The 26,939-nt window shown below is 53.2% G+C and overlaps 7 protein-coding genes across 7 annotated transcripts; 4 read left to right on the forward strand and 3 right to left on the reverse strand.

The window, feature by feature from the left end:
- The first annotated feature begins 986 nt into the window (after window positions 1–986).
- Window positions 987–6,531, forward strand: HD553DRAFT_291181 (SNF2 family N-terminal domain-containing protein). The gene is made up of 30 exons (XM_046178365.1): window positions 987–1,480; window positions 1,555–1,571; window positions 1,790–1,862; window positions 1,926–1,995; window positions 2,064–2,095; window positions 2,168–2,344; window positions 2,413–2,487; window positions 2,556–2,634; window positions 2,695–2,812; window positions 2,889–2,925; window positions 2,990–3,058; window positions 3,123–3,186; window positions 3,246–3,290; window positions 3,356–3,369; window positions 3,428–3,552; window positions 3,611–3,660; window positions 3,733–3,867; window positions 3,924–3,996; window positions 4,068–4,187; window positions 4,247–4,281; window positions 4,351–4,456; window positions 4,518–4,785; window positions 4,852–4,884; window positions 4,958–4,971; window positions 5,031–5,131; window positions 5,191–5,263; window positions 5,335–5,400; window positions 5,455–5,678; window positions 5,744–5,764; window positions 5,829–6,531. The coding sequence occupies exons 1-30, from the start codon at window positions 1,107–1,109 to the stop codon at window positions 6,417–6,419; spliced, it is 3,279 nt and encodes a 1,092-aa protein (XP_046040422.1). The 5' UTR covers window positions 987–1,106; the 3' UTR covers window positions 6,420–6,531.
- Window positions 6,532–8,302: 1,771 nt separating this feature from the next.
- HD553DRAFT_16111 (uncharacterized protein) lies at window positions 8,303–11,255 on the reverse strand. Its single transcript, XM_046176830.1, has 6 exons — window positions 10,742–11,255; window positions 9,678–10,642; window positions 9,455–9,599; window positions 9,248–9,390; window positions 8,837–9,175; window positions 8,303–8,771 (listed from the first exon to the last, which is right to left on the reverse strand). The coding sequence occupies exons 1-6, from the start codon at window positions 11,181–11,183 to the stop codon at window positions 8,382–8,384; spliced, it is 2,424 nt and encodes an 807-aa protein (XP_046040423.1). The 5' UTR covers window positions 11,184–11,255; the 3' UTR covers window positions 8,303–8,381.
- Window positions 11,256–11,289: 34 nt separating this feature from the next.
- Window positions 11,290–14,633, forward strand: HD553DRAFT_303372 (putative peripheral protein of the cytosolic face of the mitochondrial outer membrane). The gene is made up of 6 exons (XM_046178864.1): window positions 11,290–11,706; window positions 11,789–12,477; window positions 12,572–12,695; window positions 12,773–13,921; window positions 13,994–14,103; window positions 14,180–14,633. The coding sequence occupies exons 1-6, from the start codon at window positions 11,541–11,543 to the stop codon at window positions 14,432–14,434; spliced, it is 2,493 nt and encodes an 830-aa protein (XP_046040424.1). The 5' UTR covers window positions 11,290–11,540; the 3' UTR covers window positions 14,435–14,633.
- Window positions 14,634–14,685: 52 nt separating this feature from the next.
- On the forward strand, window positions 14,686–18,010 carry HD553DRAFT_16179 (uncharacterized protein). The gene is made up of 14 exons (XM_046176831.1): window positions 14,686–14,827; window positions 14,897–14,930; window positions 14,999–15,013; window positions 15,078–15,143; window positions 15,213–15,993; window positions 16,067–16,207; window positions 16,273–16,417; window positions 16,493–16,644; window positions 16,719–16,806; window positions 16,881–16,915; window positions 16,981–17,154; window positions 17,218–17,490; window positions 17,556–17,636; window positions 17,713–18,010. The coding sequence occupies exons 1-14, from the start codon at window positions 14,777–14,779 to the stop codon at window positions 17,807–17,809; spliced, it is 2,133 nt and encodes a 710-aa protein (XP_046040425.1). The 5' UTR covers window positions 14,686–14,776; the 3' UTR covers window positions 17,810–18,010.
- On the reverse strand, window positions 17,843–19,390 carry HD553DRAFT_354408 (DNA/pantothenate metabolism flavoprotein; the record flags this gene model as incomplete). Its single annotated transcript, XM_046183796.1, has 6 exons — window positions 17,843–18,315; window positions 18,396–18,515; window positions 18,582–18,970; window positions 19,033–19,061; window positions 19,121–19,155; window positions 19,217–19,390. The coding sequence occupies 6 exons, from the start codon at window positions 19,388–19,390 to the stop codon at window positions 18,025–18,027; spliced, it is 1,038 nt and encodes a 345-aa protein (XP_046040426.1). The 3' UTR covers window positions 17,843–18,024.
- A 264-nt stretch (window positions 19,391–19,654) lies between these two features.
- Window positions 19,655–20,550, forward strand: HD553DRAFT_303381 (uncharacterized protein; the record flags this gene model as incomplete). The annotated part of the gene is made up of 4 exons (XM_046178865.1): window positions 19,655–19,724; window positions 19,779–19,888; window positions 19,954–20,163; window positions 20,238–20,550. 4 exons carry the CDS (start codon window positions 19,655–19,657, stop codon window positions 20,415–20,417), a joined length of 570 nt encoding a protein of 189 aa, XP_046040427.1. The 3' UTR covers window positions 20,418–20,550.
- On the reverse strand, window positions 20,485–26,567 carry HD553DRAFT_16325 (uncharacterized protein). Its single transcript, XM_046176839.1, has 8 exons — window positions 23,759–26,567; window positions 21,773–23,701; window positions 21,621–21,702; window positions 21,262–21,546; window positions 21,125–21,190; window positions 20,988–21,065; window positions 20,753–20,910; window positions 20,485–20,676 (listed from the first exon to the last, which is right to left on the reverse strand). The coding sequence occupies exons 1-8, from the start codon at window positions 26,315–26,317 to the stop codon at window positions 20,593–20,595; spliced, it is 5,241 nt and encodes a 1,746-aa protein (XP_046040428.1). The 5' UTR covers window positions 26,318–26,567; the 3' UTR covers window positions 20,485–20,592.
- Window positions 26,568–26,939: the final 372 nt, after the last annotated feature.

The raw sequence follows: 26,939 nt of genomic DNA on the forward strand, positions 1-26,939 counted from the left end.
GTTCCTCGGACTGTCGCTTCCGACCTCTACCTTCGGCAACTCTTGCAGATCGACTTGGTCCTTCGTGATCGCTTGTTAACAGCTCGATCTCGTCATCGCGAGGCATGTTGAATGTCGGTCTTGAAGGAGCTGGCGAGTTTCGGACAGACGACGCTGGAGGGTGGATTGCATACAAAGAGCTCTTGGGTTTGGGGATGACCGAAGCTGTCGAGGTTGAGATGGGTCGAGAAGCCTGAGAGGAAGGTCCGGGAGCTGCTAGTCTGAAACCTTTTGGGTTACCGGGAACGCTGGCTAGCTGGAAGGTACCCGTACTCTACAGATCGATGACGTCGAGGTTAGTGACTTGCAAAGACCGATCGCAAGAATCAAGGTGGACTTGCCTTGAGTTGCGAAGCCGGTGTTAAAGGTCCAGTCGGTCTGCTGGCCTTGTTTCCCGAACTCAACAGCTTGAGCTGATCTTTCAAGTTGTTTCTGGGTGCTGTCATCTCGCTGTCGGAGTCGGATACAACGAGCGAGGATCCTCGACGACAAGGTATGGTGACTGACACGACTCTAGGATGGGACTCGCAAATGCTCGACGGAGTTGACCGCTAAGCGTCCTTTCCAACAGTTGTTCCGATGAGCGCGGATCGTCGTCCGATCTGGGGGTTTCAAGATTTTCGGGCTGTCGATGCTTGTAGAGCTATAGTTCAAGGTCACCGGGGGTGTAGTCTATGCCGCCGATACCAAAGGCAGAGATAGTCCCGCAAACAAGAAACGATGGTACAAAATATCGACTTTGCCTCTTTCGTGAACTTCCACCAGGCTCCTTGTCGCCGAGGTTGATGATTATCTTTCGAGCAGAGGCTCTGCGCTCTACGCGACGCGTATCTAGGTCAGCGATAAGTCCAAGCCCAGATTCTCTGTTTACTTTGTGTGTGCGAGACCTCGATCCGAGTCGTCGATCAGCTCTGCATCTTGTAGAGCGATCGATCAGGTGCATCACCTGTCAGTCTGAACTTAGCCTCCAGCCAGATTACTACCGATCGAGCGATTCTTTCCAATCAGAGTCACTAGACGTGGGCTAAATCCTGCTGGAACGGACGGGATCGACCCGGTCTGCCGTCATGTATCCCCATTTCTCGAAAAAGTTCGTCTCACCCATGGCAAATCGCCCGGGAGCACCAGGACCTTCCACCACAGCTCGATCGCCCTACTTTACCCCGACGAGACCGTCGGTCACTTCAGCTAGATCTCGAAGACCGATAGACGACTGCGTGCCGGATAGTGATGAGGATGATGAACAAGCGCCGGCTTCTATCAAACCTGACGAACTCGACGATCTTTCTGTGCCTGAACCCGTAAGAGTGGTGAAGACGAGTATGAACAGCTTGTTACCCGGCGGGAAATCATACGGGTCGTCCATGGCTGGGCCCTCGAAACCTCTCCAGACGACGAGTAGGGCAAACGATTCTGACGAGAGCTACTGGATGGTGCAATGGTGAGCTTTTTCGGTCAGGGCAGTGGTGCCTGGAATGCTGCTCTTGAGCTAACCACTTGTCCTCCAATGCTCAGGCGGAAACCACAAGCGAGTAAGTACTATTTCGTATCAAATCGTTCCATCGTTCATCACTGATTTCCATCTCCGCTGCGGCCATTAGAAAAGGTATATTGTTTCAATTGCATATGCGGGCCTTTCATAACTGATCAGTGGCTACCAAACTATCAATCATTACTAACAGCATAGTAAGCCGTACGATGGGCTCGTTTGATATTCGCATGATATTTACAGTATATATGCAATCTACAGAAACGTGGGACGGCGATGGAGTACTGGTGATCAGGGGCAACAAGTGTTACATGAAGGATATGGACGGGAAAGAGTAAGCGCTTTCGTATCTATTGCTTTGCTACGGGATACCTTACCACCATCGCGATTTGTGTAGTATCGCGTCAGCTAGTTATACTGCAGGAAGACTGAGTTCAGGTGTCGAACTGAGAGTAGGAGGCAAAGAAGTAAACGTCTTTCGCTGCTTGTCACAGAAATTCATCAGCTGACGTATATCTGTTTTGCCACTTCCAAGGTGGAAGTGGATCACGAAATTCCGGCGCAACAGTGGGTGTCACCGATACTTGCGGATTCCTAGGATGTGAAACTAGACGAAACCTATCATTCTTCGCCGCGCAGATACCTCGATGGCACATGTTTCGGTTACGGTGCCGCTCCGCCACCCGCTCCACCCGTCCGCACATTAGGCAAACCGCCGAAACCCATCTTCAAGCAGCCTATCCCGGCGTCCAGCTTTTTCGCAGATCCGAAAAAGAGCGCGCATCTTATTCAGAAACCGAAAGTTGGCGAGCCAAAGTGAGTCCAGCCGGCTCGAGCTAGGAGGCAAAGGAATATGCCGCTGATTTCGAGATTCATGTTGGTAGGTTTGATCCGACTGCTGAAGGCGCGCTGGTAATGCGACGTCCGTCGAGGGATCATGCGGCAAAGTACAACAAATCGTAAGCGGTCTTTTTCCCTCTATGCCCACTCATGGACCGCGCTCACGACCATGCTTGACTATTTCCAGGAATGCCAGTATCGTAGATGTGGTGGTGGATCCACAGCTGAGTTCTCTACTCCGTCCGCATCAGCGAGACGGAATAAAGGTGCGCCCTGAGCCTGGTCATTTCGTTGTGAAAGTGGCTGAACCCCCTACCCGGCTGCAGTTCATGTACGAATGCATTATGGGAATGAAGAAGATGGAGGGAACCGGCTGTATCTTGGCAGACGAGATGGGTCTGGGGAAGACCCTGCAGACGATCAGTCTCATCTATACCTTGTTACGTGAGTCAATCAGCGTAGCTGTGTCCGTCGATCAGGCAACCACCCTGACAGACATTGTCATTCGACGAACCTTCAGAGCAAAATCCTTATGGAGGCCCTTCGGCAGGCGGAGTGTGAGTAGCGATCTCGTCGGAATCATATTAGAAAGTCGAAATGACCGGTCTATGGTTCCTTCAGTGTCGGAAAAGTACTGGTCGTCAGTCCAGTATCCCTCGTGCAGAATTGGAAGAAGGAATTCCACAAATGGTTCGTTTCTACAACGAAATCGTCGAAGCCATAACCTTGACCGACCTGCTCTTGTTCGCTGTAGGCTGGGAAGACATAGGATCGGAGTTTTCGTCGGCGATGGAGACAAGAACAAGATCCGCCAATTTGTGGGTAGCCATCTACCTTGGTCAAATTGTGATGACCTCCTCTGAATCGTATATTGCAGGCGAACAGCAAGGGGCATCAAGTTCTGCTGATTGGTTACGAGAAGGTTGGTCTGCCTCCGTCCGATTGTGAGATCATACACTAGGCTGACGTCTTCGCACCCTTGCTCAGCTCCGAACAGTAATGTAAGCTCGATTCATCGAGTTGCTTACGAAAGGTCCTGATGCGACTGAGACACCCCAGTGATTCCATCAAGACTTGTGTGCCTCCGATCGGCTTGATCGTATGCGACGAGGGTCACCGGTTGAAATCGAAGGATAACAAGACGACCAAGATGTTTGACAGCCTCAGCACAAAGCGCAGGATTAGTCAGTGAATCCGACGTCTGTATGCACGGTAGATTCGCTGACAGCTTGACCTTTCCAGTCTTGTCCGGTACCCCTCTACAGAACGATCTCCAGGAGTATTGGTCGATGGTGAGTTCATGCGGGTTCGCTAGCGCTCATATCTGCCTTTCTCCAACCTGTTTTATCCTTGTCGTCTCTCAGGCCGACTTCGCCTGCCCTGGGCTGCTCGACACATACTCCGCTTTCAGCAAGATTTACGAAAAACCGATCCTCAAATCCAGAGCTCCGAGGTGTTCGGCGAAAGATCAACAATTGGGTCAAGCTAGAGCTGAGAAGGTGAGGTTGGGCGTATGCTACAACAAACTGCTTGGTGACTGATACACTCGTTCCAGCTGGGGGAAATCACACGCGAGTTCGTCTTGCGAAGGACCGCAGACATCCTGTCAAACTATCTTCCCCCGAAGCGTTAGTCTCATTTGAAGCTTTGATTGAGCCGTTTCGCCAACGTGGTCTTGATCAATTTCTCGTCCGTGTAGATGAATACGTGGTCTATGTGGCTCCATCGTCATTGCAACTCCAGATCCTCAACAAGATTCTCACGCCAAAATTATTGCAAACATTCACACGTGGAGCAACAGCGCAATGTCTAGCCCTTAGTCAGTAAAATGCACTTCATCTGCGATCGTCCCGAGCTGAGTCAGCCTGTCCACCATAGTCACAATCCTGAGGAAGATATGCAATTCACCAGCGGTAAGTCTTGTCCCCACTGTCCTCTTGAGCAGTACAACGTGCCTGACTGGCATTCTTACGTCTCTGTAGCTACTAAAAGACAGGGAAGATGGGGAGCGAGAGCTAGAAGCTGATCTCAAGGAAGCTATCCAGCTCATCCCGTATCGTGCTTCACTGCATGATACCTCGCTGAGTGGTTAGCATAGGTCATCAACAGATATCGAGCGCGTACGGAGCGCTGATTCCTCATGTGGCAGGGAAAATGATGGCGCTCGAACGACTTCTAGCCTCACTCTACAGAAACAGCGACGAGAAAATCGTACTCGTCAGCAATTTTACGAGTACGCTGGATATGCTCGAGGAGCATTGCACGAAGTTGCGTTACAACTCCCTCCGACTGGATGGGAAGACAGCGCAGAAGAATCGTCAAGATCTCGTCGACTCGTTCAATAGAGGCTCCCAGCAGCAATCTTTCGTCTTCCTGCTCAGCAGCAAAGCGGGAGGCGTGGGTCTGAACTTGATTGGGTAGGCTTTCGCTGCCGAATATTGTATGAGACTACGCAAAGCTGACTTCTGGAGTCCTATGTGCAGCGGGTCAAGACTGGTGCTTTTTGACAGTGATTGGTAAGCATGTTTCCTGCTTCAAGCGAGAGGCCGAGCGAAAGCGATCTTAGACGCCGTCCATTCTTCTTCTCAGGAATCCGAGTACCGGTGCGTGCATCTGCACATCTCGTAGTCATGTTCATTAGACTTATCTGTTCGGGCTCTAGATCTACAAGCTCAAGCTCGTATACATCGCGACGGGCAAAAGCGCCCAGTTCATATCTATCGGTTCTTGACTACCGGTACAATTGAGGAGAAAATTTATCAGGCGAGTGTCCACGTTGATTATTGCTGAGCACACAACGCTTACGAAGCTCCACTTTTTAGCGTCAAGTCACGAAGACCGGCCTATCCGACCAGCTTATTGATCAGGCCCAGAACACGAAAGGGAACTCCGATGGTCAGTCCTGGATGACCAAACTCCAGAATCATCTTAGGCTGACGACTCGATAAACCAAAACTCTGCAAAAGCCTTCACCGCGGCAGAGTTGAAGGATCTGTTCACCGTACAGACGAGAACTAACGGATGTTTGACTCGTAAGCTATTTGCCGACGGCCTGTCTGTCCGCTCGCTTACTTGGTGATTGGCAGATGATCTCCTGGAATGCGAATGTCTGCAAGAGCAAGTCCGCAAATACAATTTGGACGAGGATTCCAAGGTCCCCTCGGAAGCTAGTGACGATGACGAGGACTTGCCTGATCTCAGGGACCTGAGCGCGAAGAAGGATACGGATGTAGGGAACGACAGCGGTAGCGTGAGCGATGAAGAGGAAGAGCCAGCGTTCGTGGCTGCTTCCCAGTATGAGGGTAAACCGGTAAGTCTGACCTGAATCTTCCTGCGCGTGCATGCCGGGACATTGACCAATTCCATGTTCTCCAGTCGAAGAAGCAAGCATTCAAAGTAAAACCCACCGAATCGCATCTATCAGCTAGTTATGATACTAACGTTGTGCCGATGTGTACAGGAGGCCAAAGACAAGCAGGCGAAACTAGCGGCGTTACACAAATGGACCCACATCGACCCAGAGATACCGGAATCGGTCAACCTGCTTCGGGATGACCTGCTCTCTGGGCTCATCGAAAAATCCAGATCGGCTCGCGGAAAAAAGATGCCGTCATCGTCGGCACCGCCTCTGTTTCAGGATGAGAACATCTCTGATTCGGATGACGAGGCAGATGTTTCGGTCGACACAAACAAAGTTGCAAGCACGGTAGGATCGGATGATGACGAGGTTGAAGAGATGGCGTCCGGGAAGTCTAGTCCATCCAGATTGGGTGCCAGCAAGAAGCGAGCGCCGGTGGCCTCGTCGCCTGATTGGGATGTAGGAGAGGACAGCGACGCGAATGAGGAGTCCGAAAGGCATGTCAAGAAGAAACGAAAGACCACTCAAATGGGCAAAGGCAAGAGTGCCCGAGGGCAACGTCGCGCCAAGGCGGATACGGACGAGACCTCACCCTTCAGCCTGGAGATGCCTAGCGCCAAATACGATCTCAATGCCATGGAAGGGGGACGCATCACATTCCTGTTTGAAAAGATTTCGGGAAGTAAACTGTAGCAATAGAAGTGCATATGTTATCCGTGTAATTCTTTCCAAACCCACAAAGCACGAGAAACTAGAGAAACTATCTGTATCATGCAGCGTATTTATTACAACCGGATGTCGACCACCTCGTTGTCACCAGATCCGTCGCCTTCGGGACATGGTAGGGTATCGTCCGGTAGACATACTCGAGACAAAGTGCGGTGTCCTGACATAGGGTTGTCGAATGTTGATGCTGTGAATTTATGGGACCGATAACCGATCGTTATCAGCTAGGAGCGAGGTCACATCATTTCAGTGAAGCTCTTACCTAGTGTAAGTCATAGGAGCATAAGACCCGCTCATTCCGATACCTGCATGTAGAAGGCTAAAGCTAAGCATAAAATCATGGGCCAAGATAGAAAGAAAAGACTCGCCTCTTCGCCGCTTTGAAGATCCGCAGCTCAGGCATCTCAACTTCTGATGGCCTAGCGGTAAGATTGGAACTCCTAAAATGTGATAGATCGAGCCCTTGTATACATGATGAATCACTATGGGGATGATTTGAGGTTCAGACGGTCTTCGTGACATGTCATCGGGTGGTTATAATGCTCACAGCCATCTGGACACCATTCGCACTTGGCGATAGGACCAGAGAGCACTTCACGCTGTAAGATATCGGGGTCCAGTGAGCACAAATGCCTGCGACATCGATCGCTCTTCGCACCTACGTGTTCATACTTTCCAACTGTCGGAAAAGTTGAAAAGAGGATGGTCCACAGATGCTCGTAAGAATTTTATACATAAGCGCGATAGAAGAGACGTCAGAACATACCCATATCGGTGACCAGCGATATCCGTTTGTATGGTGATTTAAGCTTTCAGCGCTAAGCCCAGGTTCCTGCGACGCCACCAAATCAAAAGGCAAGGACGATCATCGAGCCGCGTATATATACTCGTCGATCAGCGTTGATCCCCCTCGCCCCTCGGCTCCTCCCCCTAGCACGGAGAAGATGCAAACAAAGGAAGGTCGTTAGGGATCAGGGTATACACCCGACTATCACATTCGCGCTTTTTGACCACTGATACAACGGGAATGACAGGAATGATTACCTAAGCATACAACCAAGAAGAGACGCCTACACCGCAATATTTCTAGACGACGGTCATCCCAAAGACCCTATACATGACCACTGATCGATCGGGAAGAGAAGGGTGTTCCACTAGATAGCTCTCTATGCTCAGATCAATCTGATTTCTTGGGAAAACGTCGTCGACCTTGAAATCCCACAGGACATTCCGGATCTTGGCAGTAGCCTGGATGAACAAGGGGGTCAACGATTCCGCCGGCGACTTGATGCCCGGCAACCGATGTAGAATGTTTTGCTATCAAGGGAAAATGTCAGGTCTGAGGAGCGAACGCATTCCGATGTATCTCGCTTACTATGAACTGATGTTCCATCTGACAAGGCAACTTCGGACCATCGGGCTCATCCTGCAAGATCGCCCAGAATCGGTAGCGATATTCCGCGTTCAAGAGGTCTTTATCCTTGCATTTCGTGCAGTACTCATGTTTAAAACTGGCGAACATGGACGACTCGTCAGCTTCCGAGGAGACAACCCAATTGAGTCACCAGACAGACCTTCTACTACACACGAGACACCACTTTATAATCATGTCGCCCAAATTTTTCCCTATGGGCCTGATCGCGCTCGCACGAGCTTTGAGTCGGAATCGATTTGGCACAGACGGGTTATCCAGAATCTCGCGGATTGTTGAAGAAGGTTGGCCAGTATGCTCCGTGCGAATCGAGTGGTTCATGGTCTCTACAACGTGAGTAGGGTCAACGTGTGTCGGATCGACCTTTATGCACAACTTGAACCTACCATTCCAATCCGATTCCGCCGACGCGATGGCTGGTGCTTGGGTTGCTTCATTCTGCGTGGACGGTCTTGATGCTAGATCTTCCTTCCGACTGCGGATCGGAAGGCTAGTCTTCAGTGCGGAATATCGAGGGGCAAACCCAACCACACCCACCTCAATAGCTCGACCACCAACGGGTCTGTGATGTTCATCTTCTTCCAAGTCTGCCCCATCTCGATCGTAGCCCTGCTTCCCGTTCGGACATTGTCATGCAGGACCCCTTGTAAGGTCCCATGCTTGACCTTACAATGTAGATTGCGCAAGAAGACGAAATCGCCTTCTTTAAGTTCTTGCTTGTCTGCTTCTGCAGCGTTGCTGTCCCAAAAGGTGACCTCCATGATCATCTTTCTCAAATGTGGGTGATGCGCAAGAACTCTGTCGTCGTCTTCTATTTCCGAATTTGACGTATAGTCGGTCACATACACGGCCATAACTCCGGCATAACCTTTTGAGGTATACAACACCTGATCGATGGCGCAAATTCAAGACCGTTGACGCGAAAGCTCTGTCGGAAAGCAATTTGGCTTACCTCGGCAACAAGATCGTAAAAAGCAAAAGGCTTCATCTCGCCGACAGTCGCCCGCTTGGAAGTCTTTCCGTTGCTTCCGTAATGCGAGACCGTTTCGCCGACTGTTGAATCTCCTGACACACCCTGTGGCTTGGCCACATACACCCACCAGTCTTTCAATCTGGTCATCCTTTGACGCTCGGTCGGCCCAAGCTCGGGATACTTGACGGCTTTCCTGCCCGTTCCCACATGCTCGATGGTAGTCCCGTCCGGTTTCAACTCCAGACAAGCCCATTGGAAACCAGAATGGGACTGCGTTTTCCCGCTCATTCGCTGCCGTCCATTCGGTCCTCTTGTCACCTGAAAATCACGCAGCGTCAACGATAGCGGCTCCCAATTGGTCTGCTATCACCTGAGATTGATCTGACTTACCCATATATCCCTGATCAACAGAACACTGCCCCGCAACAATTGATTTGGTAATTCTAACCGGGTCGCAGAAAAGACGGTGAGGATGAAAAAATCGTCTGGATCCACCGAAGGATCTTGCAGTTGAAAGTTGTACCGGTTGTCATCTATCGTAACCGAGTCCAGGTCAGTCCCTGTCTGACAATCCCGCAAGATCCACGCCCGTCTTACTTCTGCCGTCAGAAGGGATGAAGGAGTAATCCCTGATGACCGCTATAGTATCGCCTCGTTCCCCTCCGGTCAACGGACGATCCGAATTGACCCAGTGATCGAGCATATGGTAAGTCAAACTCTTTCCTATCAAGTTGTACTTGTACTGACAGTGGGTAGACAGGCGTTCAGCTCATTCGCACGCTTCAGCAAGCTCAGGGGGACCAGAGCGGACCGCACTGACCTCGACCACTAAAGCGACAGCCTTCTCCAATCCGCGCTTATAGACCGTATCGATCTCCTCCCTGACTCTTTTCGCCCTCTCTTCCCGATCGACGATGGATTGACCGCTCAGCCCGGCCTGTTCGAGCGCGCGCGCTTGTCTTCGCTCGGCGATCTTTTGCGCTTTGAGACGCTTGGCGATATGTTTGTCCGGGTCGACTAGTGAAGAGATGGGTTGTGTGGGGACAGCTTTTGGTGCTGCTGCAGCAAGAGATTTTGAGGAAGAACCGATATCTGAACTTGTCACCGCACTAGCGGCGGTAGAAGTGTTTGCGACAGGCGCAGACTTCGAATTGCTGACCACAGGATCTCTCGATGCCTGAGCCGCCGTCGGGATGGGAATCAGAATGGGATCGGGAGATGCAGAGTGAACAGGAGCAGCCACCCGGGGGATAGCAGGAGGCGGCATAGACGTCGTATTGTTGGCCGAATGACTCCCGGATGTGTCGTTGGATCCAACAGGCCTCGGCGAGACCTCTCGTCGGCGTTTCTTCTGGACCGGCCTATCCCGGCCTTCCGTGGAGATCTCACGCTGTTCGGGGTCCTCGACCACCGAGTACCGTGGGGAATGCGCCAGGTTACGATCCAGGTTGGCAAACAGCTCCTCCACCCGAGCCCCGGTAGCCTGCGCTTGCACTCCTTTAGTTGACATTGCTTGAGCTTGCTTGCTGTTGTTCATCGGTCTGCCGGTAGTCGCTGTGCTCGGATGCTTGAAACTAGCAGCCTGTTTCTTTCCCCTCGACTGTTTATCAGTGCCCGACTTTCTGCTAGCGCTAGTGCCGGTCCCCGCTTGAGGTCCAGGTCGAGGTATGGGCAATTCCGTCAGAGGTACCGTGCCGTCCGGTCTCGGCGTAGGCTCGAAGGGAGCTGGTTGGGATTGAGAATCAGGAGGACTCGAGAACCAGTCTCTTTCGTTGACCGTCGATTCTACGTGTAGCCCGTCGCAAAACAAGCGGAAAGAAAGCAGGTCAGCTCTCGATGCGCGATGATTCGTCATACAGAGACGGGAAAAGGCTGTCGACTTGCCAGAGAAGAAATCGACCACCTCGCCGAGCTCTCCTGTAGGTCCGACCACCTGCAATTTCGAACCGTTTTCCAGCCTGAGGTCCGCCTCTCTTCGTTTCTTTTCCGGGTTGGCTACACAGCTCTGTACGCGGCACCCCTTGACATCCAGATGTAGGACCACCTTGTGATTATCTTTCATCGCCTGTCTCAAGGCCTCATGAGCCAGCTGGAGAAGCTCGGCATGGTTCCCACTATTCTTGAGACCGGTGGTGATCGTGACCACAGCTTTCTTGAATGGCCCCTTGTGAATCGGTTCGGCGGGTTCGTGAATGACGAGGTGGAACACGAGCGGACCGTCCCGCGAGAGGGTCCTGAGCGTCCCGATAGTACCCTTGATCGCCGATCCTGGAGGTAGGGAGAAATCGGGTTTGAGATCGTGAGGACCCACAAGCTTGAGGACCATCAAGAAAGTTAGCTATGGCATTGATACATAAATATAAAAGATAGCGAGACTGCATTTGGGTGTAGCGTCGAGTATACCACCACAAGTTGAAGAGACTCTAAGCAGAGGTCGAACGCGTCTCATCCTCGCGCGACTTAATCAACCAGAGCCCCAAGCGGACATCGAGCGTCTATTTATGATGTCCGTGTAATCATGTTCACCCCATCTCCCCGCTCACGATGACGATGAGGAGGACGACCTCAGAGTCATCCAATGAAGCGTAGACGAGGTGAATCCTAGTTATATACTTCGTTGCGAAGCCCCTGCAGTGGGCAAGACTCTTGACATAGCACAACCTCTGACCTCGATGCATCATCGATGAGCAACCAAAAGAGCTCACGTCGCCCCTTGAGCGACGCCCTGGAACCCATCGCGGCCACCTTGGCGAGCTCGAGCAATACGCTCAGCATCGTCAAGGAGGCGCTCATGACCCCGTTTCATGGCGAATCTCGGCGGGCAGAGGGTTTGAGCAAGCTTAACGATCGTACGTCTGCAGTCAGCTCCTGCTTTGTATCACCTGATCGATTGGACTGAGTCTGCTGCACGATCCGGACATCTCGAACTAGTCGTCCCGCATGTCATCTCCGCCCAATCCATGAAGACCTCCCAAGGCGCATCCCGAGCTCTCGGATACGGTCAAAACAACTCCCGGCTGGCTATCAAGGATAATGCCAGCTTCACCACTCGTCTAGGACATTATACCACCCATATCCCTTATAAACAGCCGGCAGAGACATCGACCTCGTTGGCCATCCTCGAGAACGTACCTGCGCTCTTGAACCTCTCGATCCCGGGAAGCAATTCCAACCCGAGTTCGTCGTCATCGGATAGCAGCCGTCTGCTGGAGAACAGAGCGGGAGAAGGAACGGAGAGCACGGTCTCCCTGATCAGGGGGTTCAAGGCGACCATTCCGACTTCGGAGCTCGCTAAACAACGGAGACGTCGAGTTCGTGGAGGCGTAGCGGACGACGACCTCTTGCTCCTCGATGCTCCTGGCAACAAGATCGGCTTGAAAAAGCTCGGCGATCGAGCCCGGGGTTTATTGACCAACGAGGGCGAAGAACAGACCGAGCTCGAGTTAGAAGAGGAGCGGTCGAGAGCGAGAAAGTCTAGGAGGAGACGGTTGAGGAAGGGCAGAGGAGGCAAGGGGGAGGGAGCGAGAGAGATGGGGATCATGGAAGGTTTGGGGCTGGACGAGCTCACGAGGCAGGTCAAGGAGATTGCGGTGGACAAGGACAACTTGACCGTGAGAAAGGTGAGCAATAGAGTCTTGTCCGAAGCTCGACAGAAGCATTATCAGGCCTGTTAAATTCTGATCGCCTGAATTTATGGGTTTCCTGTCGCTACAGAACCTGATCGCCGCCGAGATAGATAGCGTCACGGTAAAGATCGACGCTCTCGAGGTGATCCGACGTCGGCTAGAGGGCAGCATGATCAAGATGCAAGAGGAAGAACTCGAGCTCGAAGACGAACGTGAGTATCGCACTCCGAGATTCTCGACAACATCATACGTTCGTTATTTCTAACGAATCATTCACATCTGCTCGCAGTTGAGGGTGTCAAGGAGGCCATGACCAACCCAGCCATCGCTACGACTTCGTCGTCAACATCGGCACAGGACCACTCGAAACCTTCATCCGGCACTAATGCACAAAACTCATCCTCGCTACCTTCGCGAAGACGACGAGGACCGGCATTCTTGCCTTCGGAGCACGACGAGCTACCAAAGGACGTGGCATTCATGACCCTCTCTTCCCATCCGGGAGGGATAACATCGCTCGACTTTTCCGAACCGTATGGCGTGGCCGTGACTGCTGGTCAGGATGACACGGTTCGGGTCTGGGATCTCTGCGACGGAGAAGAGATGGGCCTGTTGAGGGGCCATGATGGACTCGTCAAGTGCGTCCAGGTTGAGGGAGCCGTGGCATTGACAGGCGGCAGCGATGGGGCCGTACGACTATGGGAATTGGGTCGGGTCGAAGAATGGGAAGAGTCTCGACGCGAGGCCGAGGAAAAGCGGAGAAGGGGGCTGGATGGCCTCTTGGACGCTAGTGCGGACCACAGACTACCCAACGTTCGAGCAGACATGATCGACGAGCACACCTCGAGGCAAGGTCGGGACGAGGACGAGGATCGCGAACTGGCGAACGTCGAAAAGGATAAACGGCTCGAAGGCGATCCTTGCCTCCGAGTGCTAGAGGGGCACAGCAAGAGCATCACCTCGCTATACTACGAAGACAACTGTCTGGTAACGGGTTCTAACGACAAGACGGTCCGACAGTGGGACGTCAATACAGGTCAATGTATCCTCACCATGGATATCCTGTGGGCCATCTCGAACCCTCCGGCCATGACGATTAACACGATCAACCCGGCTACGACGCCCGTCTCTTCACCTCGTCGACCGGGAATCTTGGGTAGAGGGTCGACGTATAGGAATTCGATCTCTTCCCCATATGCTGGCGGAGGGGATTATGATCCGTTTGACGATCCGTTCCTCGCCTCGCCTGGACCGGGGATGATGATGGGTATGCCAGGGTCCGGGGTTCTGAACGCGACGACGGGGCAGTTTGCCGTACCCACCCCACCGTTTGCCGATGGGAGCTGGGAAATGTACCAGGACTTTGTGGGAGGGGTGCAATTTTGGGGATATGCTTTGGCTACTGGAAGCGGGGATGGAGGGGTTAGGATGTGGGACAGTGAGTCGTGTATTGAAGGGAGTGAGGTGTGATATATCTTGCTGATGCCCATGGCGTACTCTTGCTCACCAGTGCGAACGGGTCAAGCGCACCGAACGCTCATAGGGCACATGGGCCCCGTCACGTGCTTGCAATTCGACGAGTCTTACATCATCAGCGGTAGCCTAGACAAGACCATACGGGTACGTCGAAGGGTCTCGATGTGGCATATTTCGTTGAGCGAGTCGTGGCTGAACCTTGTTTCGTGTTTTCAAACAGACATGGGACCTCCGCACGGGCAGCATCGTTGACACGCTCAAATACGACTTCCCTGTTACGGCCGTTCAATTCGACAGCCGCAAGATTGTCGCCTGTACGGGTGAGAACGGGGTCGAGGTCTACAACCGAACGTCGGGCGAGCACAAGAAGCTCGTCGTCAACGGACACGTCAAGCCGGTGGAGAGGATGAGGTTTTGGGACAAGTACCTCGTCAGCGGAGGCAAGGATGGCGAGATCAAGGTGTGGTCATTGTAGATGTGTATATGGGGCGACGAATGTGCAGAAATGATAGGCGCATCCTCCTTCTTCCCCGGATCAAGGACACGGTCGTGATGGGCCCCGTGCTGCCGCGCGCCGGTATCATCGTATTTGCATCCGCGAGAGAGCGAGTAGCCGGCAATTGAGCCGGTTACCTTGCCATTCCCCCCCGCTTGCCCTCCTCCTTCCCATTGTGCCCCCTCTCGACGTGTGACTACAAGTTGCAAGTTGATGGTCGTCGTCGTCGTTGCAAGCTGGACAACACATCGTCAGCTTGCAAGCTAGCAACCAGATAGCTCGAATACCAACCGCCTCGTATCTTGTGCAAAAGTCCGCGTCATGCCAGTCGTACCCTACCCAGAAGATCTCGACCTGACCCGTCAGGCAGTCGTAAGTGGATAGACGTTCATACCGAACAATGGCCGCGAGAGCTGACATTCCGGTTCTTGATACTTGAAGGAGGAACCTGGCACAGCGAAACAGGGCCAGTCCGGTGAGTTCTTTGAGCGTCTACCTTGCTATATTGCTCGCTCTGGCTGACCGGAGGCTGCATTGGAAAAGGCGTCTACACAACCCGTGAGTGCTGGTAGCTGGACTCACGGATTAAGCGTAAGAGCTGATCGTTGTTTTCGCACTATAGCTATCTTTCCCGTCTCGGCCTTGACCCAGAACCAGCCGCTCACGATCCACGAGCTTTTCGAGCAGTGTAAGCAATCTACATGAGGAGATCGCTCAGCTTTCGTATCCTAACGTCACACCGTATGCTTTGTCATAGCTGCCGACCGCAATACCACCAAGGACCTCTTCCGATGGAGACCCATCTTGGCGACAGCTACTCCTACCTCGCCTGCGGTCTTTTCCCCCGTGCTGACCGGGATGACCTACCTCACGGCCCGTGAACGCAGGCTGAACATCGGCCGTGCCATCGTCGCTCTCGAACAGGACGGTCGACTCGGCCCTCGAGGTTCGGGACCTTCTGGTCGACCGGAGCCTATCGATGAGATTTCGGGTTACGGAGTAGGGATCTGGAGCATGAATCGAGCGGAATGGCAGCTGGTCGATCTCGCTGGGCATGCGTTCTCCCTAGTCGGGATCCCCCTTTACGATACGCTCGGACCTAACGTCGTGGAATACGTCATCAACCATTCCCCCTTGAGCATCGTCTTTACCGCGTCGAGCCACATCCCTGCGCTGCTCAAGGTCGCTCCCAAGTGCCCGAGCTTGCGTGTGATCGTCAGCATGGACACGCTGATGGAGCGAGAAGGAGCCGTCCTCAAGGCTTGGGCCGAGACGACCGGGGTCGAGCTCTGGGAATTGCCCGACTTTGAGATCTGGGGTGCCAAGGAGGGACTCAAACGAAAGATTCAGGTCAGGCCGCCCCGACCTGAACAGACGGCGACGATCAGCTATACGAGCGGGACGACGGGCAACCCCAAGGGTGTCGTCTTAACCCATTCGGCCGTCACGCACGCGGTCATCGCTCAGTCTTTCGGTGCCGCCGCTGTTCCGGAATGGGAACAACCCGTCATGATCAGCTACTTGCCTCTTGCACACATGTGGGTCAGGGAGTTTTAGAGACTGACAAGATTGAATGAGTAGTTAAAACCTCGGCGTTTTTTCGCAACACAGTTTCGAGAGGTTTATGGAGCTGCTTGTGATCCACATCGACGGTGTCCTCGCTTATACCACTGGAGACCCCTTGCGATTGCTCGAGGACGCTCAGATCATCCAGCCGCACCTCTTCCCCTCGGTGCCTAGGGTACTAAACAGGTCAGTCCGCGTGCCACGTTCCCTATATCAGCCATGTCAGGCTGACCGCGGTCGAGGCGAGATAGAATCCACCAGGCGATCATGGCTCAAGTCAACGCCGGGGGTGTCAAGGGAGCTCTCTTGTCAAAGGCGATCAACGCCAAGATTCAGCATTACCGAAAGACCGGTGAGGTCAAGCATGCCATCTATGACGCTCTAGTCTTCCGCAAGGTAAGTCCACAAACGATCGTACGGCTTGAATCGTAATGATCGCTGAAGAAGGTAACGTCACGTATCACATGATAGGTCCGCAACCTGCTCGGAGGAAGGGTATTGTTTATCGCCAGCGGTAGTGCCCCTATCTCGGGCGAGGTATTGGAAGTCCTCAAAGCTTGTTTTAGTTGTGACGTAACCGAAGGGTACGGTCTAACCGAGACTGTGGGGACGTGTACCTCTGGGTGAGTCGTATCTTGCTACCGAGAGAGGATCGTTTCACTGAACCTGCTCGGTCACATGGGCCCGACTTTTATAGTATCGCGTGGGATGTCGGTCACTTGGGTACAACCGGATACCCTCGAGCCGGTATCAAGCTCAAGCTTGTTGACGTTGCAGAGCTCAACGTAAGTTCAGCCTTTGCCATGATCTGCCCAGCGGGGATTTTGGCATTAATTCGCAACCGCTCGTATGCACACAGTACACTGTCAATGACAAACCTTACCCTCGTGGAGAGTGAGTTCGCGAGGTCCAGCAAGCCGACGGCTCTGTATCCTGACGTGCTGTTTGTTGTTCGAAAGGTTGCTTATCGGCGGCCCGATGATCATCTCGCGGTACCACCGAGACCCCGAAAACACCAAGAAAGCCATCGACGAGGACGGATGGTTCCACACGGGAGATATTGCGGCCATCGATCATGTCGGACGGGTCAAGATCGTTGATCGAATCAAGAACGTAATGAAGCTATCACAAGGGTGAGTTTGTCGGTTGGCTTATTTGTCGGCTGCATGTATCTCACGAGTTTGTCGCTTGATCAGAGAATACGTCGCGCTCGAAAAGGTCGAAGGTGTCTACGCCCTCAACCCACTTTTCTCAACCTTGCTGGTTCATGGAGACGGCCTCCAATCCCATATCATCTTGATCGGAATCTGCGACCCCGTACAGTCGGCGGCCTTGATCCAGCGCGTGACCGGTGAAAAGGTCGATCCTACCGATCTGAACAAGATCAAGAGCCTCATCAACGATAAGCGAGTTCGAAGACAGGTGCTGCGAGACCTCAAGAAGCTTTCGCGAAAGGCAGGCTTGACAGGGTATGTCAAGGATATAGGTAGTAATGCTATAGCAGACGACGCTGACCATGATTCCGCTGCTTTAGGTTCGAGACGATCAAGGGTGTGCACCTGGAGGTCGACCCTTTCCCAGAGCATGTCCTCACGCCGACCCTGAAGGTCAAGAGGTGAGTCTCGTGAAAGGCAATTCATCCGATTCGATTCATGAGCCTAGCTGAGACTACCCCTTCCGATGTTAAACAGGCAAGCTGCTGCTCAGCATTACAAACAGGTCATCGACGCCGTTTATGCCGAGGGCGATTCTCTGTTCAAGGACGAAGCGATTTCTTCCAAGTTGTAATCGCTCGAATGTAGCCATATTGTAAAGTCTAGCCGAAGGAGAGAAATATATATCCAACTTTTTGTGAGGTGTTCGTCCAGGCCATAGCTGACAGTAATGCTATGCTGCTGAGGTTGTATGCAACTGGCCATCTTGTGTGATACAATTTCCCGAGTTTCTGATCGACTTTATGACTATGGCTCTGATCGCCGTTTTTCGCGCCTGACCCGCTGATCTTATCCTTTCAACCAGACCTCGTGCCGTTTCAATAGCTCGTCAATGATGAGTTCTTCGATCTCGGGCGTGCTGCCACTCGACGTCTTTCGGTTGGCTAGCTGCTCCAGTTTCAACCACGTCTCTGTGAACTCGCTGGTACTGTCTGCCTCTTGACCGGATCTGGGTGTCTTTTCCACTAGACAAACTTCATGCTTCCTCTTGTGCAGATCGTTGGCGACGACCGCTTGGTGACCGTATCGGGTGAGAGCCTTCTGCGCCTTGGGGATCAGCAGGGCTTGCTCCGTCTCGAGCTGAATAGACAACAGAGCAATGTGATCGAAATCAACTTCTGCTTTGTTGGACAGAGACGGCCGGAGTTATTATGACGTACCTTGAAGGAGACGATATATGCCTCGGGCAACCATTCCTGCACCAGAGGTCTAAGAACCTTCGGAACCTGATCCATCTCCAGCACAAGGTTACCTTTGACACTTTGGATTTTGTGCTCCGCCTGTCGCGCAAACAAGTCGTCAATCTCTGCACTCTGTGCTGCGATCTCCCTGAACACAACACTTACCATTCGGTCAAGAGGGAGGAAGAAATCGCTGACTGCAGCAGCTAGGTAAAACATGCCCCGTCTACCCAAGACTCCCATAACTCCGGCCATCTCCCTCAATATCCACAGGTAGTCGTTCACAGTGTTGAAATCCATCTGCAACAAAGTTCCCGCTGTTTGTGCTTCTTTGTACGCTTTGAGGACGGGCAGGAGGTGGTTGGCATCTTGGTTGGTGACTGATATGTCCTGTCGAGACGCTCCGGGCTCTGGCAAATTCAGTAGATCCAGGAATGGGTTAAGCGAGTGAGAGTAATGCCGGGAGAAGGGCTTGAGCGAGTGTTGGCGATGAAGAAAGATGACGGCGTAACCAGCGGAGAGAAGATATTCTGCGGATGTAGAACCTCTTGTTCCTAGAGTGCAAGACGTCTCTTTAGCACAGTAGGATGTAGACGTGTTGCAACAGAGGACTCACCCGCTGAGAAGTTGTCGAGGAATCTCACCCTGAATTTGATGCTCGTTTGAGCTCGATATCCTACTTTTCAGTTATTTCGAAAACGTACGTATTGGCTTCGAGCGGCACCGTCGTCCCTCCACTCTGTTCTCGGGATGGTATCAGCCTCAAAAGTTTTGTTTGTGATTGGAGTGGCCTAGCTTACCGTCACCACAACAACCTTCTTCCCCTCCACCCGGTTCCATCGCTCTACGAAATCTCGAGCTGGCTGTATGCGAGCGTCAAGATCTGGAGGTGGAGGTTGCGTTTCGAAGTATTGCTCGGTCGAGAAGCCTTCATGAGGTGTCGCTGTTCCGGAATTAGAAGGTCGGGTTGTCATAGTTGCACAGCAAGCGGTGTTTGACAGGTTTCGAGTTTTGGCTGTCCTCTTTCAGCTTGAAGTTATCCCGACAAGGTCGAGTAATTGAGTAAGTTCCCCAAAATGAGAGCTTTTAGTCGTCATGTGAATATGGGTAAGAAGCAGATGCCGGCGGTATCCCTTGGAGTCTCAGGTCAATCGGGGTCGAGGTCCTTCGGCAGAAGCCGAGATCGATCCCTTCTGGTCTATCGATGCGAGATTTGGGTACATGTTCACTCCTGTTTGATGTCTACTGGACGATCAGAGCGACGCACACTCACAATGCCTGTAACGGCTCGGAACACAAGAAAACAACGTTAGTCAGCCGGACATCGTTGTGGGTGTCGCTCAAACTGATCGACCTATACAGCCCGGAGGCAGGCTGCGGCTCTACCGACCGAAACATCGCGAGGCTCGAAAGACGATGCTTTGCTAGAGTTTCGGAATAGGAGAGTAGCGAGGCAGCTGGCAGAGCTCGAGGTGCGTACATCACTCTTGTCGCACAACTACGCGATTGGCACGAGCTTACAAAGGGGTAATTTCAGCGTACCAACGCCCAAGATGTCCCTGCCACTTCCTTTGCCTCACCCATCTCGCTACAGGAGACAATCAAACCCACAAAGGCTGCGCCGGCCGGTCTACCTGCTTCGCTCGCAATGATAGACGACACGAAGAAGAATAAAAAGAAGCAGACTACCAACGTCCGTAATCTCCTCATGTATAAGAAATCACTTGCGGAATACCTTGACGAGCTAGTGAGCATAGATCTCCGATTCCGTTCCTATAGCCTGGACACCCTTCTGACGACTGCTCTGCTCTTTCTTCCTAGCCGGAAGATCATCCTTATTTCAACGCGACGCCACCCGCATCTAAGGTGCCAGCGAGGAAGATCTGCAGCTCGTGCGGATATACAGGAGCCTATTCGTGTGGCCGATGCGGGGAATACAGCTGTTCACGTCCTTGTCTAGACGTACACGAAGCGGAAGGAGGTTGCGGGATCGGTCGATAATGCGACCTCTTGTGCTGGATTGGGGCCGTGTAACAACTTTGACGAAATTTGACGACAGCTCGGAGAAGACTAGGAGAGCAGACCATAAATTGATTCGCCATGGAAATAGATAATGCAAAAGGAACGAAATCAAAGGATTTGGTCGTGAAGCTGCAAGTCGCTATGACGAGCCAGCTCAAGCCTGTTGTTGCGGGCTTGTAGGTGGAAGAGGCAGAGGCGACTTGACCCTCGGCGTAGTTCCCGGTAATATCGGCTTCAACTTTTCGTTCACATGCAAACCCGCGACCAGTCTCAGATTCTCTCCTCTTTCCGAGTCAAGCTCAGCTTGAACTCACGCCCGCGCCATCCGATGCCTTGTTGGTCTTTGCCATGAGAGCAAAGTAGTCACTCAGTTGCAATTCGAGCGTCCGCTTCTGTTCCCGCATCTGGGTGAGCTCTTGCATGTTTCGGGAGACTTCCGTGTTGAGCATGTTCTTGAACTCTTCGATGTGGACTACGAGGCGAACATGAGAATGGAATCAGCGATTGAAACCTCCGGACTGGGAAAGGATATGAGTGATTGTTACTTACGGCTGACGTTCACGCTGGTTGCCTCCCGCATGGCCTCGACGAAACGCAGACGTTCTCCTCGGATTTCGCTCGTGAGATCTGCAGGCGATGTTGTCAGGTCGCAGGCGAGGTCATGTTTTTGATATGGAAATTCTTACCTGTTGCCATGGCGCGAAGAAGTTGTTCATTCTCTTGGCGGACGGTGTCGAGTGACGTTGTCCAGCCTGAAACAATATGGCACTTGAATCAGCATCGCCGACTTCGTGGGAGAAGCCGAGACAAGGTGACGACATACTGTTTCGATCCTCGACCATCTGATTGAGCAAGTTGTCGACCCTTTGAGCGGTCGAGGCGTCTTCATCGGTCCTTTGCTTCTGCTCAAGCATCAAGTCGTGAACCTGTGTGACCAGAGATGCGACACCTTGTCTGGCAGGAGCCGGCGGTTCGCCTCCGTCTGGCGCGGGAGTCGGTTCAGGCGCAAGCTCTTTCACGAGCCTGTCTAACCGTCCGGTCACGTTTTGCATCTCTTTCGTACTTCCGATTACGAACTGTTCCAGCCATCCGTTGAGCTGGCCAAGATCTACCAGGTCATCCAGCATGTTAGCCTCTCAAAAATCTCTCAGGCCAAAGAAGAAAAGGGATTCGTCTGCTTACATTTGGCCATGTCCGCGGTCTGCTGGGTCTGTGCTGCTCGGGCGGCCTGTATACCTTCGACTACAGAAAGAACCTCCTTCACCTGTAATATAAGAAGGTCTCGTAACTCAGCTTAGCCATCCCCCGATAATTTTGCGCTCCAAGCCTCTTACCTGATCTGCCAAGGCTGTCTGACCCTCCGCCATTTCCGTGATCGACGTTTTCAGCACTTCATCAGCTACAGCTGTAGCGATCGAGCTTGGTGCGTTCGCCTCCGCTGGAGTAGCCGCTGGGACAGGACCCGTCGTCGCTTTGTTCTCGCTGACCGGTTCCTCTGGACGAGATTCGGAAATAGCTTGTTTGCTCAAAGCTAGCGCTAGAGCATCTAGCTTGTCATGTATGGCATCAAGATCCAGTGGCGGCGTTTCAGCTTGTTTCAGAGCGCTGAGCGCCGCGATCTGCAGAGAATTTTGGATCTCCTTGATGTCCAGGTGAACCGAGTCAACTTTGGTGACCAGAGGAGACAGGGCACGGACAGCCTCGGCTTGCGTTCGAATCGCGTCAGTCTGTTCTTGTAAAAGCTTAGACTGAGAAAACGCGAATCGAGCTTCAGCCCGGACGGTCTCCAATTGCGCGTCTAGGTCGGTCTTGGTTGGTAGATCGACTTGTTCTTCCTCGGCAGGAACATCCGCTTCTTCCGACTCTTCTGCGTCTGGGTTGGCGGGCTGAGTAGGGGCACCTTCTTCACCATCAGCAGGGGGGTCAGTGGCTGTCGCGGCGATGTCAGCCGCTTGGGTGACCTCCGGTGCGGGGACCTCTCTCTCGACAGCCATCTCTAGTACGGGAAGCTCCACCTCAACAGGTGCTTCTGGTACAGGAACCACATCGTCGCCAGCGAGTTCTGGCATCTCGATATGACTCCCTTTGGTCGGTTCCTTGACTTCCTCGGTTTTCGCTGCTATATCGCCATGCGGCTGTTCCGTCTCATCGTGAACTTCTTCCGGTTGGGGTGGCAGATCCTTGTTCCTGGCTGTAAGCTCTTGCGGTGCTGAAGACTCTAGTTCGCTCTTGTTCCCCGTCTGAGCAGTATCCAGACCGACAGTTGGAGGTATTCCACGAGGACCAGGTCGAGGCCCTAGTAAACTGGGCATCTTCGGCTGCGGTAACGCTCGTCCAGGATAACGCGCACGAGTAGGAGCCGCTTGATGAGATTGTGGAACAAATTCTACCTCGGATCGCACAGGTCTAGCACATTGAGACGCCGACCGTGAAGGATTGAGGTCACTCTCGTCAAAGCTCGGGATCCCTTCCGATCCATCAGCAGCACTGGGTACCATCCCGGCAATGGAAGTCGATGTGCTCTTCCTCCTGGCGATTGACCGCGTCCGACTGAACAGCGATAATTCTCGTTCAGCCGGGATAGGGGTATGGGATCTGTAGAGACCGAGTTCGCCGGTGGGATCTTCCACGTTTTCTCCATTGAGATCCGCCAAAGTCCGTCCTTCGACGGGCGTTTCGAACATACCTTGGACGCTGTTTCTAAGCGCAGAAGCCATTCGCGGAGAGGCGCGTGGGGTGGAGTCGGAAGCCATTCTGAGCGTGCTGATGCTGGCAGGCGTAGCATCGCGATTTCGTATGGTCAAGGGACCGCTCGATTGTAGCCCCATCGCAAACGGCGTGTAGAATACGCTGTTTCCTTGTGTATGTCTGTCGCTCGTAGCTACACTGTCCGTTCTGCGCTGCGATGCCAGTATCGCATCCCATAAAGCGCTGACCCAGCCTAGGCGATTCGCGAGCCCCTCCACAGCTATATACCGTCGAGGAGAGTTCTCGCCGAAACTGAGTTCCAGGATATCGGCTTGATTGCCGTCTTCGGTAAAGACGGGCGGGATGCCTTGTTCTATGGCTTGTCTCGAGGAGAGCGACCTGATATCGGAGCATTCTTGTGTTTCGAAGTGCCAGGCATCTTGTTCAAAGGCTGGCTTGACACTCAACGCTCCGCTCGTCAACATCAGATCCGAGGGCATCCAGGAGCCGATCGTGTCGGTCGTAGAGCACGGCGGGGGTAGTAAGCAAAAGCCGGTCGATTGCCTGAGCACAGGCTACCGGGAAACAGGAGTCAGTTATAGAGCAGAGACCAGGCTGCTGAGTCGGCTTACCTGGGGCATCTCCTGTAGAGGCGCTTCAATCTGCATTTCCGCGTCTCCCATCCGATCTCGCACTAACGGAGCCGTTTGAGACGGCGTTACGCTGCTGCTGAGCACGCTGTGAGCGACACCGACGTCTGGTCCCAAGCCGTTCTCGGCTTCCTTCTCCGTGGGTTTGGGAGGGAGAGGGGACATGTTTCCAAACACATCTTCGACGGGATCAGTCCCTCCGCCAGCTCTATAAGCGGGTACGACCCATGACGGGGTCTTGTTGACTTTCTCGAGCGTTCCGGCCCGTCTTCGCCCCACTTCGCTCTTGACCTTGTTCCGCACGTCATGCAACCTGCCCATAAAGTCTTTGAGGGGACTCTTGCCTTTTTTGCCGATTCCCTTTAGCGGCGAATGGCCTGCATTCCAAGGAGACGAGCTCTTTCCGTTCACGCGCGGTGGTGATACGGGGATCACAACTTCCTCGCTCGTCCAAGTTCGTTCGGGCGGTCTCAAACCTGCGTCTCGCTGACTTTCGTACGGATAAATTGCTGGTAATGGCTTGTTGCGGTTATTGGCGTACGAGCCGGATAGTTCTCCCCGCATACCAGTCCTTCCGCTTGGGATTCGAGATTCCGTCTGGTTCCCTCTCACTGGTGGTGTCCCTAAACCTATCTGCCGAGCTGATCGCTTGATCGGTGTCGAAGGTAGAGATTTGGCTGCGCTTGCGAGACCATCATCGATTCCGGCTTGAGCCTCGAACCGGTCGATCATGGCTTTCGCATGACCTGCCGTCTCCAGTCCGATCGCATTTCCAGGGTCAATATTCTCGGTATCAGGGTCTGTGGTAGTCCCTTGTATCCACGCAGCGGTTCTGACTGTCTTCGTCGAAGGCGCCCGGAACACGCTTGTCGCAGCGGTTTTTGGCGTCAACTCTGGTGGAGGTACCCTGGCTCGTCTTCGCAAAGATTTGCTAGTGGAGAAATGAGACGGTGATACGGTCTTTGCGTCCTCTTCCCGAGGAGGTGTATGAGGTAGATCGTGCGCCTTATTCGTATCCGACAAGGTCGGCGTCAGCAGTTGGAATTGGCCCTGCTCTGTCGATCGAGTGCCCTGGTCGGATAATTCGGGTGTCATCACGTCAAATTCGCGGACGGTATTCAACCTGATTTTATCCTGTTCGCCTCGCCAATTCGCGCTGGCTATCGAGCTTGCTGGCCGATGAAGGTTGAGAGGAGCTACGTGAGGTAGGTTGATTAAGTTTCCGCTTGGAGTGATGAGCAGGCTGCCTGACCTGATGTCGCCCTCTCTCTCAACTAGGTCCCCCTTATCGGCATCCAACCGGGAACCTTCGCCGTAAAACGACTCGACGCCAAAGGATTCATACGTCTCGACAGGTGATTGGAGGTTTAGCGGGTCGGCAACACGATCGTCTTTCGCCAGGGTCATGTCTGAACCGGCTGACTCTTCACCTTCGATGAAATCAGCGAAAGACGATGCTCCTGCACGAGACTGGGTTGTAATCGTCGTTCGGCGTGACAACGATCTCTCGAGCAGTCTGGATGACCGTTGACTAGGGGACCGCAAGCTTGGTACAGGCGACTTTGGCACGTACGAAGCGGTCGTCGCGATGATTTGCCTTGGACCAGGCGTGATCCCGAACGCATCTGTTGGCGGGAGACCCTCGCTAGTCTGCTCGATCATACTGATCCGATTCTTGATTCCCCCCGTATTCCTTAGTGCCATAATGCTCGGAGAGGCCTTCATGCCCGAAGCAGGCGTCTCGGCATCCTGATCAGCAGTTCGGCTTTTGCTGATTGACTGGATCGTCGAGCTGACTCGCTTCGAAGGCTTCGACCGGGTAGGCGTCGTCGGGAGAGTTCCCTCGGAGCTAGAGGCAGCCTTTGATTCGAGCGCCTCGAGGGCTGCGGCGATATGACTCGTCCGACTCCCCCTTCTGGGCGATTCTCGTAGAGCTTGGCGATCGGGGAGAGGAGAAGAGGTCTCCGCGTCGACTGGCTTGTAGAACAGGGTCGATGCGGGTCGTGATCGGATAGACCCGCGAATAGACGGAGAGGTGGGATAACCGCTAGTCCAGGATGTCGTTCCCCCAAACAATGGTTTAGGGGGGGACGTCTCTGCCTTGGTCTTGCTCTCGCCTGTATCTTGACCGAAGGTTATCGTCACTTCCTCATCCGCTTCCGGGAAGTGCTTCATCCTCTCAGATCCCTCCAGGTCTTCTTCTACCACCGTATCTGCGTCATCCTCTGCGGCTTCCTCGACCTCTTCCAGCAGAGGTGCTTTGTCTTTCTTTTCCGGTGACTCGTCGGGTATGGTAATGTTCGTGCTGGCCCGCTTATAGAACGGTCTCGAGGAGGCCGAGGCGCCGTATCCGTAGTTGCGATGGGACCCGATCTGTGACGTCCTCCATCCTGCTTTACCGGGGGATCCTAGACTTGTAAGCCCATTGCCGTGATCCCAGATGTCTGTCATGACCGTCGATTGGCTTGAATCGGTCATGGCACTACTGTTGCTCATGTACGAATCCCGAGCGGGCGGGTACGGTCGGGCTGTGCGATTCATGTTGGCTGTGTTTGCGAGACTTTCGAAGTGTAATGAGTGATTATATGTTTGTGTTGGTCTTTCCGTTCTTTATAATGTAGAAAATGCCTCCTGATCGCATCGCCAGGTGGGTATGTGGTTAATAGGCGGAATTGTGTACGATATTATGGGCTGGGGCTAATTCGAACGGCTCCGAGGCGGTAGGCCGGATGGTCGATTGGCGTTGTTCAAAGTCCTGTCGTTGATGTATTATGAGTTGTTAAAGGTCCTGCTTTGCTGATGTCACGATGACCTAGTCGTCACGCATGTCGAGATGTAGCAGTCGCAGTCGATTGATCGACCTCGGATGTTTGTGTTGAGGGATATTCTATCCAGGCACCCATCTTCCGATTGTCACGGTGCGCGTCGCCCTCTCGGCTTCGGGGGATTTCCTTTTGGCGGAGTGAGGGGGTCATCATCCCTTGATGGCGTCAGATCAGTCAGAGCTTGGGCCATGGGCCATCAAACAATCCTGATCACAGATGTCCAACATGGTATTCGGATCTCGGAGAGGCGTTGAAAGCGGCACTGTCGCTGTCAACCTCGAAATCGAGTCACGCCTATCAGATCCGAACGGGCGGGGTCGGTCTATGCCGGGTCCCCC

Source organism: Filobasidium floriforme (genome assembly GCF_021052385.1).
Source record: "Filobasidium floriforme strain CBS 6241 chromosome Unknown HD553scaffold_1, whole genome shotgun sequence".
NCBI classification, from domain to species: Eukaryota; Fungi; Basidiomycota; class Tremellomycetes; order Filobasidiales; family Filobasidiaceae; genus Filobasidium; species Filobasidium floriforme.

What these genes read in the sequence shown, in the direction of transcription:
- HD553DRAFT_16325 (XM_046176839.1), bottom strand. Translation starts at nt 26,317, where the DNA reads ATGAATCGCACAGCCCGACCGTACCCGCCCGCTCGGGATTCGTACATG. An exon ending in AGACAGCCTTGGCAGATCAG is followed by an intron (nt 21,703 to 21,772) that starts GTAAGAGGCTTG and finishes CTTATATTACAG; the next exon opens with GTGAAGGAGGTTCTTTCTGT. An exon ending in TCTTCGCGCCATGGCAACAG is followed by an intron (nt 21,066 to 21,124) that starts GTAAGAATTTCC and finishes CATCGCCTGCAG; the next exon opens with ATCTCACGAGCGAAATCCGA.
- HD553DRAFT_303372 (XM_046178864.1), top strand. Translation starts at nt 11,541, where the DNA reads ATGAGCAACCAAAAGAGCTCACGTCGCCCCTTGAGCGACGCCCTGGAA. An exon ending in TTTGAGCAAGCTTAACGATC is followed by an intron (nt 11,707 to 11,788) that starts GTACGTCTGCAG and finishes ATCTCGAACTAG; the next exon opens with TCGTCCCGCATGTCATCTCC. An exon ending in ACTCGAGCTCGAAGACGAAC is followed by an intron (nt 12,696 to 12,772) that starts GTGAGTATCGCA and finishes ATCTGCTCGCAG; the next exon opens with TTGAGGGTGTCAAGGAGGCC.
- HD553DRAFT_16111 (XM_046176830.1), bottom strand. Translation starts at nt 11,183, where the DNA reads ATGGTCCTCAAGCTTGTGGGTCCTCACGATCTCAAACCCGATTTCTCC. An exon ending in GGTGGTCGATTTCTTCTCTG is followed by an intron (nt 10,643 to 10,741) that starts GCAAGTCGACAG and finishes GGCTACACGTAG; the next exon opens with AATCGACGGTCAACGAAAGA. An exon ending in CTGTCGCTTTAGTGGTCGAG is followed by an intron (nt 9,600 to 9,677) that starts GTCAGTGCGGTC and finishes ACCCACTGTCAG; the next exon opens with TACAAGTACAACTTGATAGG.
- HD553DRAFT_16179 (XM_046176831.1), top strand. Translation starts at nt 14,777, where the DNA reads ATGCCAGTCGTACCCTACCCAGAAGATCTCGACCTGACCCGTCAGGCA. An exon ending in AAACCTTACCCTCGTGGAGA is followed by an intron (nt 16,916 to 16,980) that starts GTGAGTTCGCGA and finishes GTTGTTCGAAAG; the next exon opens with GTTGCTTATCGGCGGCCCGA. An exon ending in CCGACCCTGAAGGTCAAGAG is followed by an intron (nt 17,637 to 17,712) that starts GTGAGTCTCGTG and finishes GATGTTAAACAG; the next exon opens with GCAAGCTGCTGCTCAGCATT.
- HD553DRAFT_291181 (XM_046178365.1), top strand. Translation starts at nt 1,107, where the DNA reads ATGTATCCCCATTTCTCGAAAAAGTTCGTCTCACCCATGGCAAATCGC. An exon ending in TCCAGGAGTATTGGTCGATG is followed by an intron (nt 3,661 to 3,732) that starts GTGAGTTCATGC and finishes GTCGTCTCTCAG; the next exon opens with GCCGACTTCGCCTGCCCTGG. An exon ending in CACGAAAGGGAACTCCGATG is followed by an intron (nt 5,264 to 5,334) that starts GTCAGTCCTGGA and finishes ACTCTGCAAAAG; the next exon opens with CCTTCACCGCGGCAGAGTTG.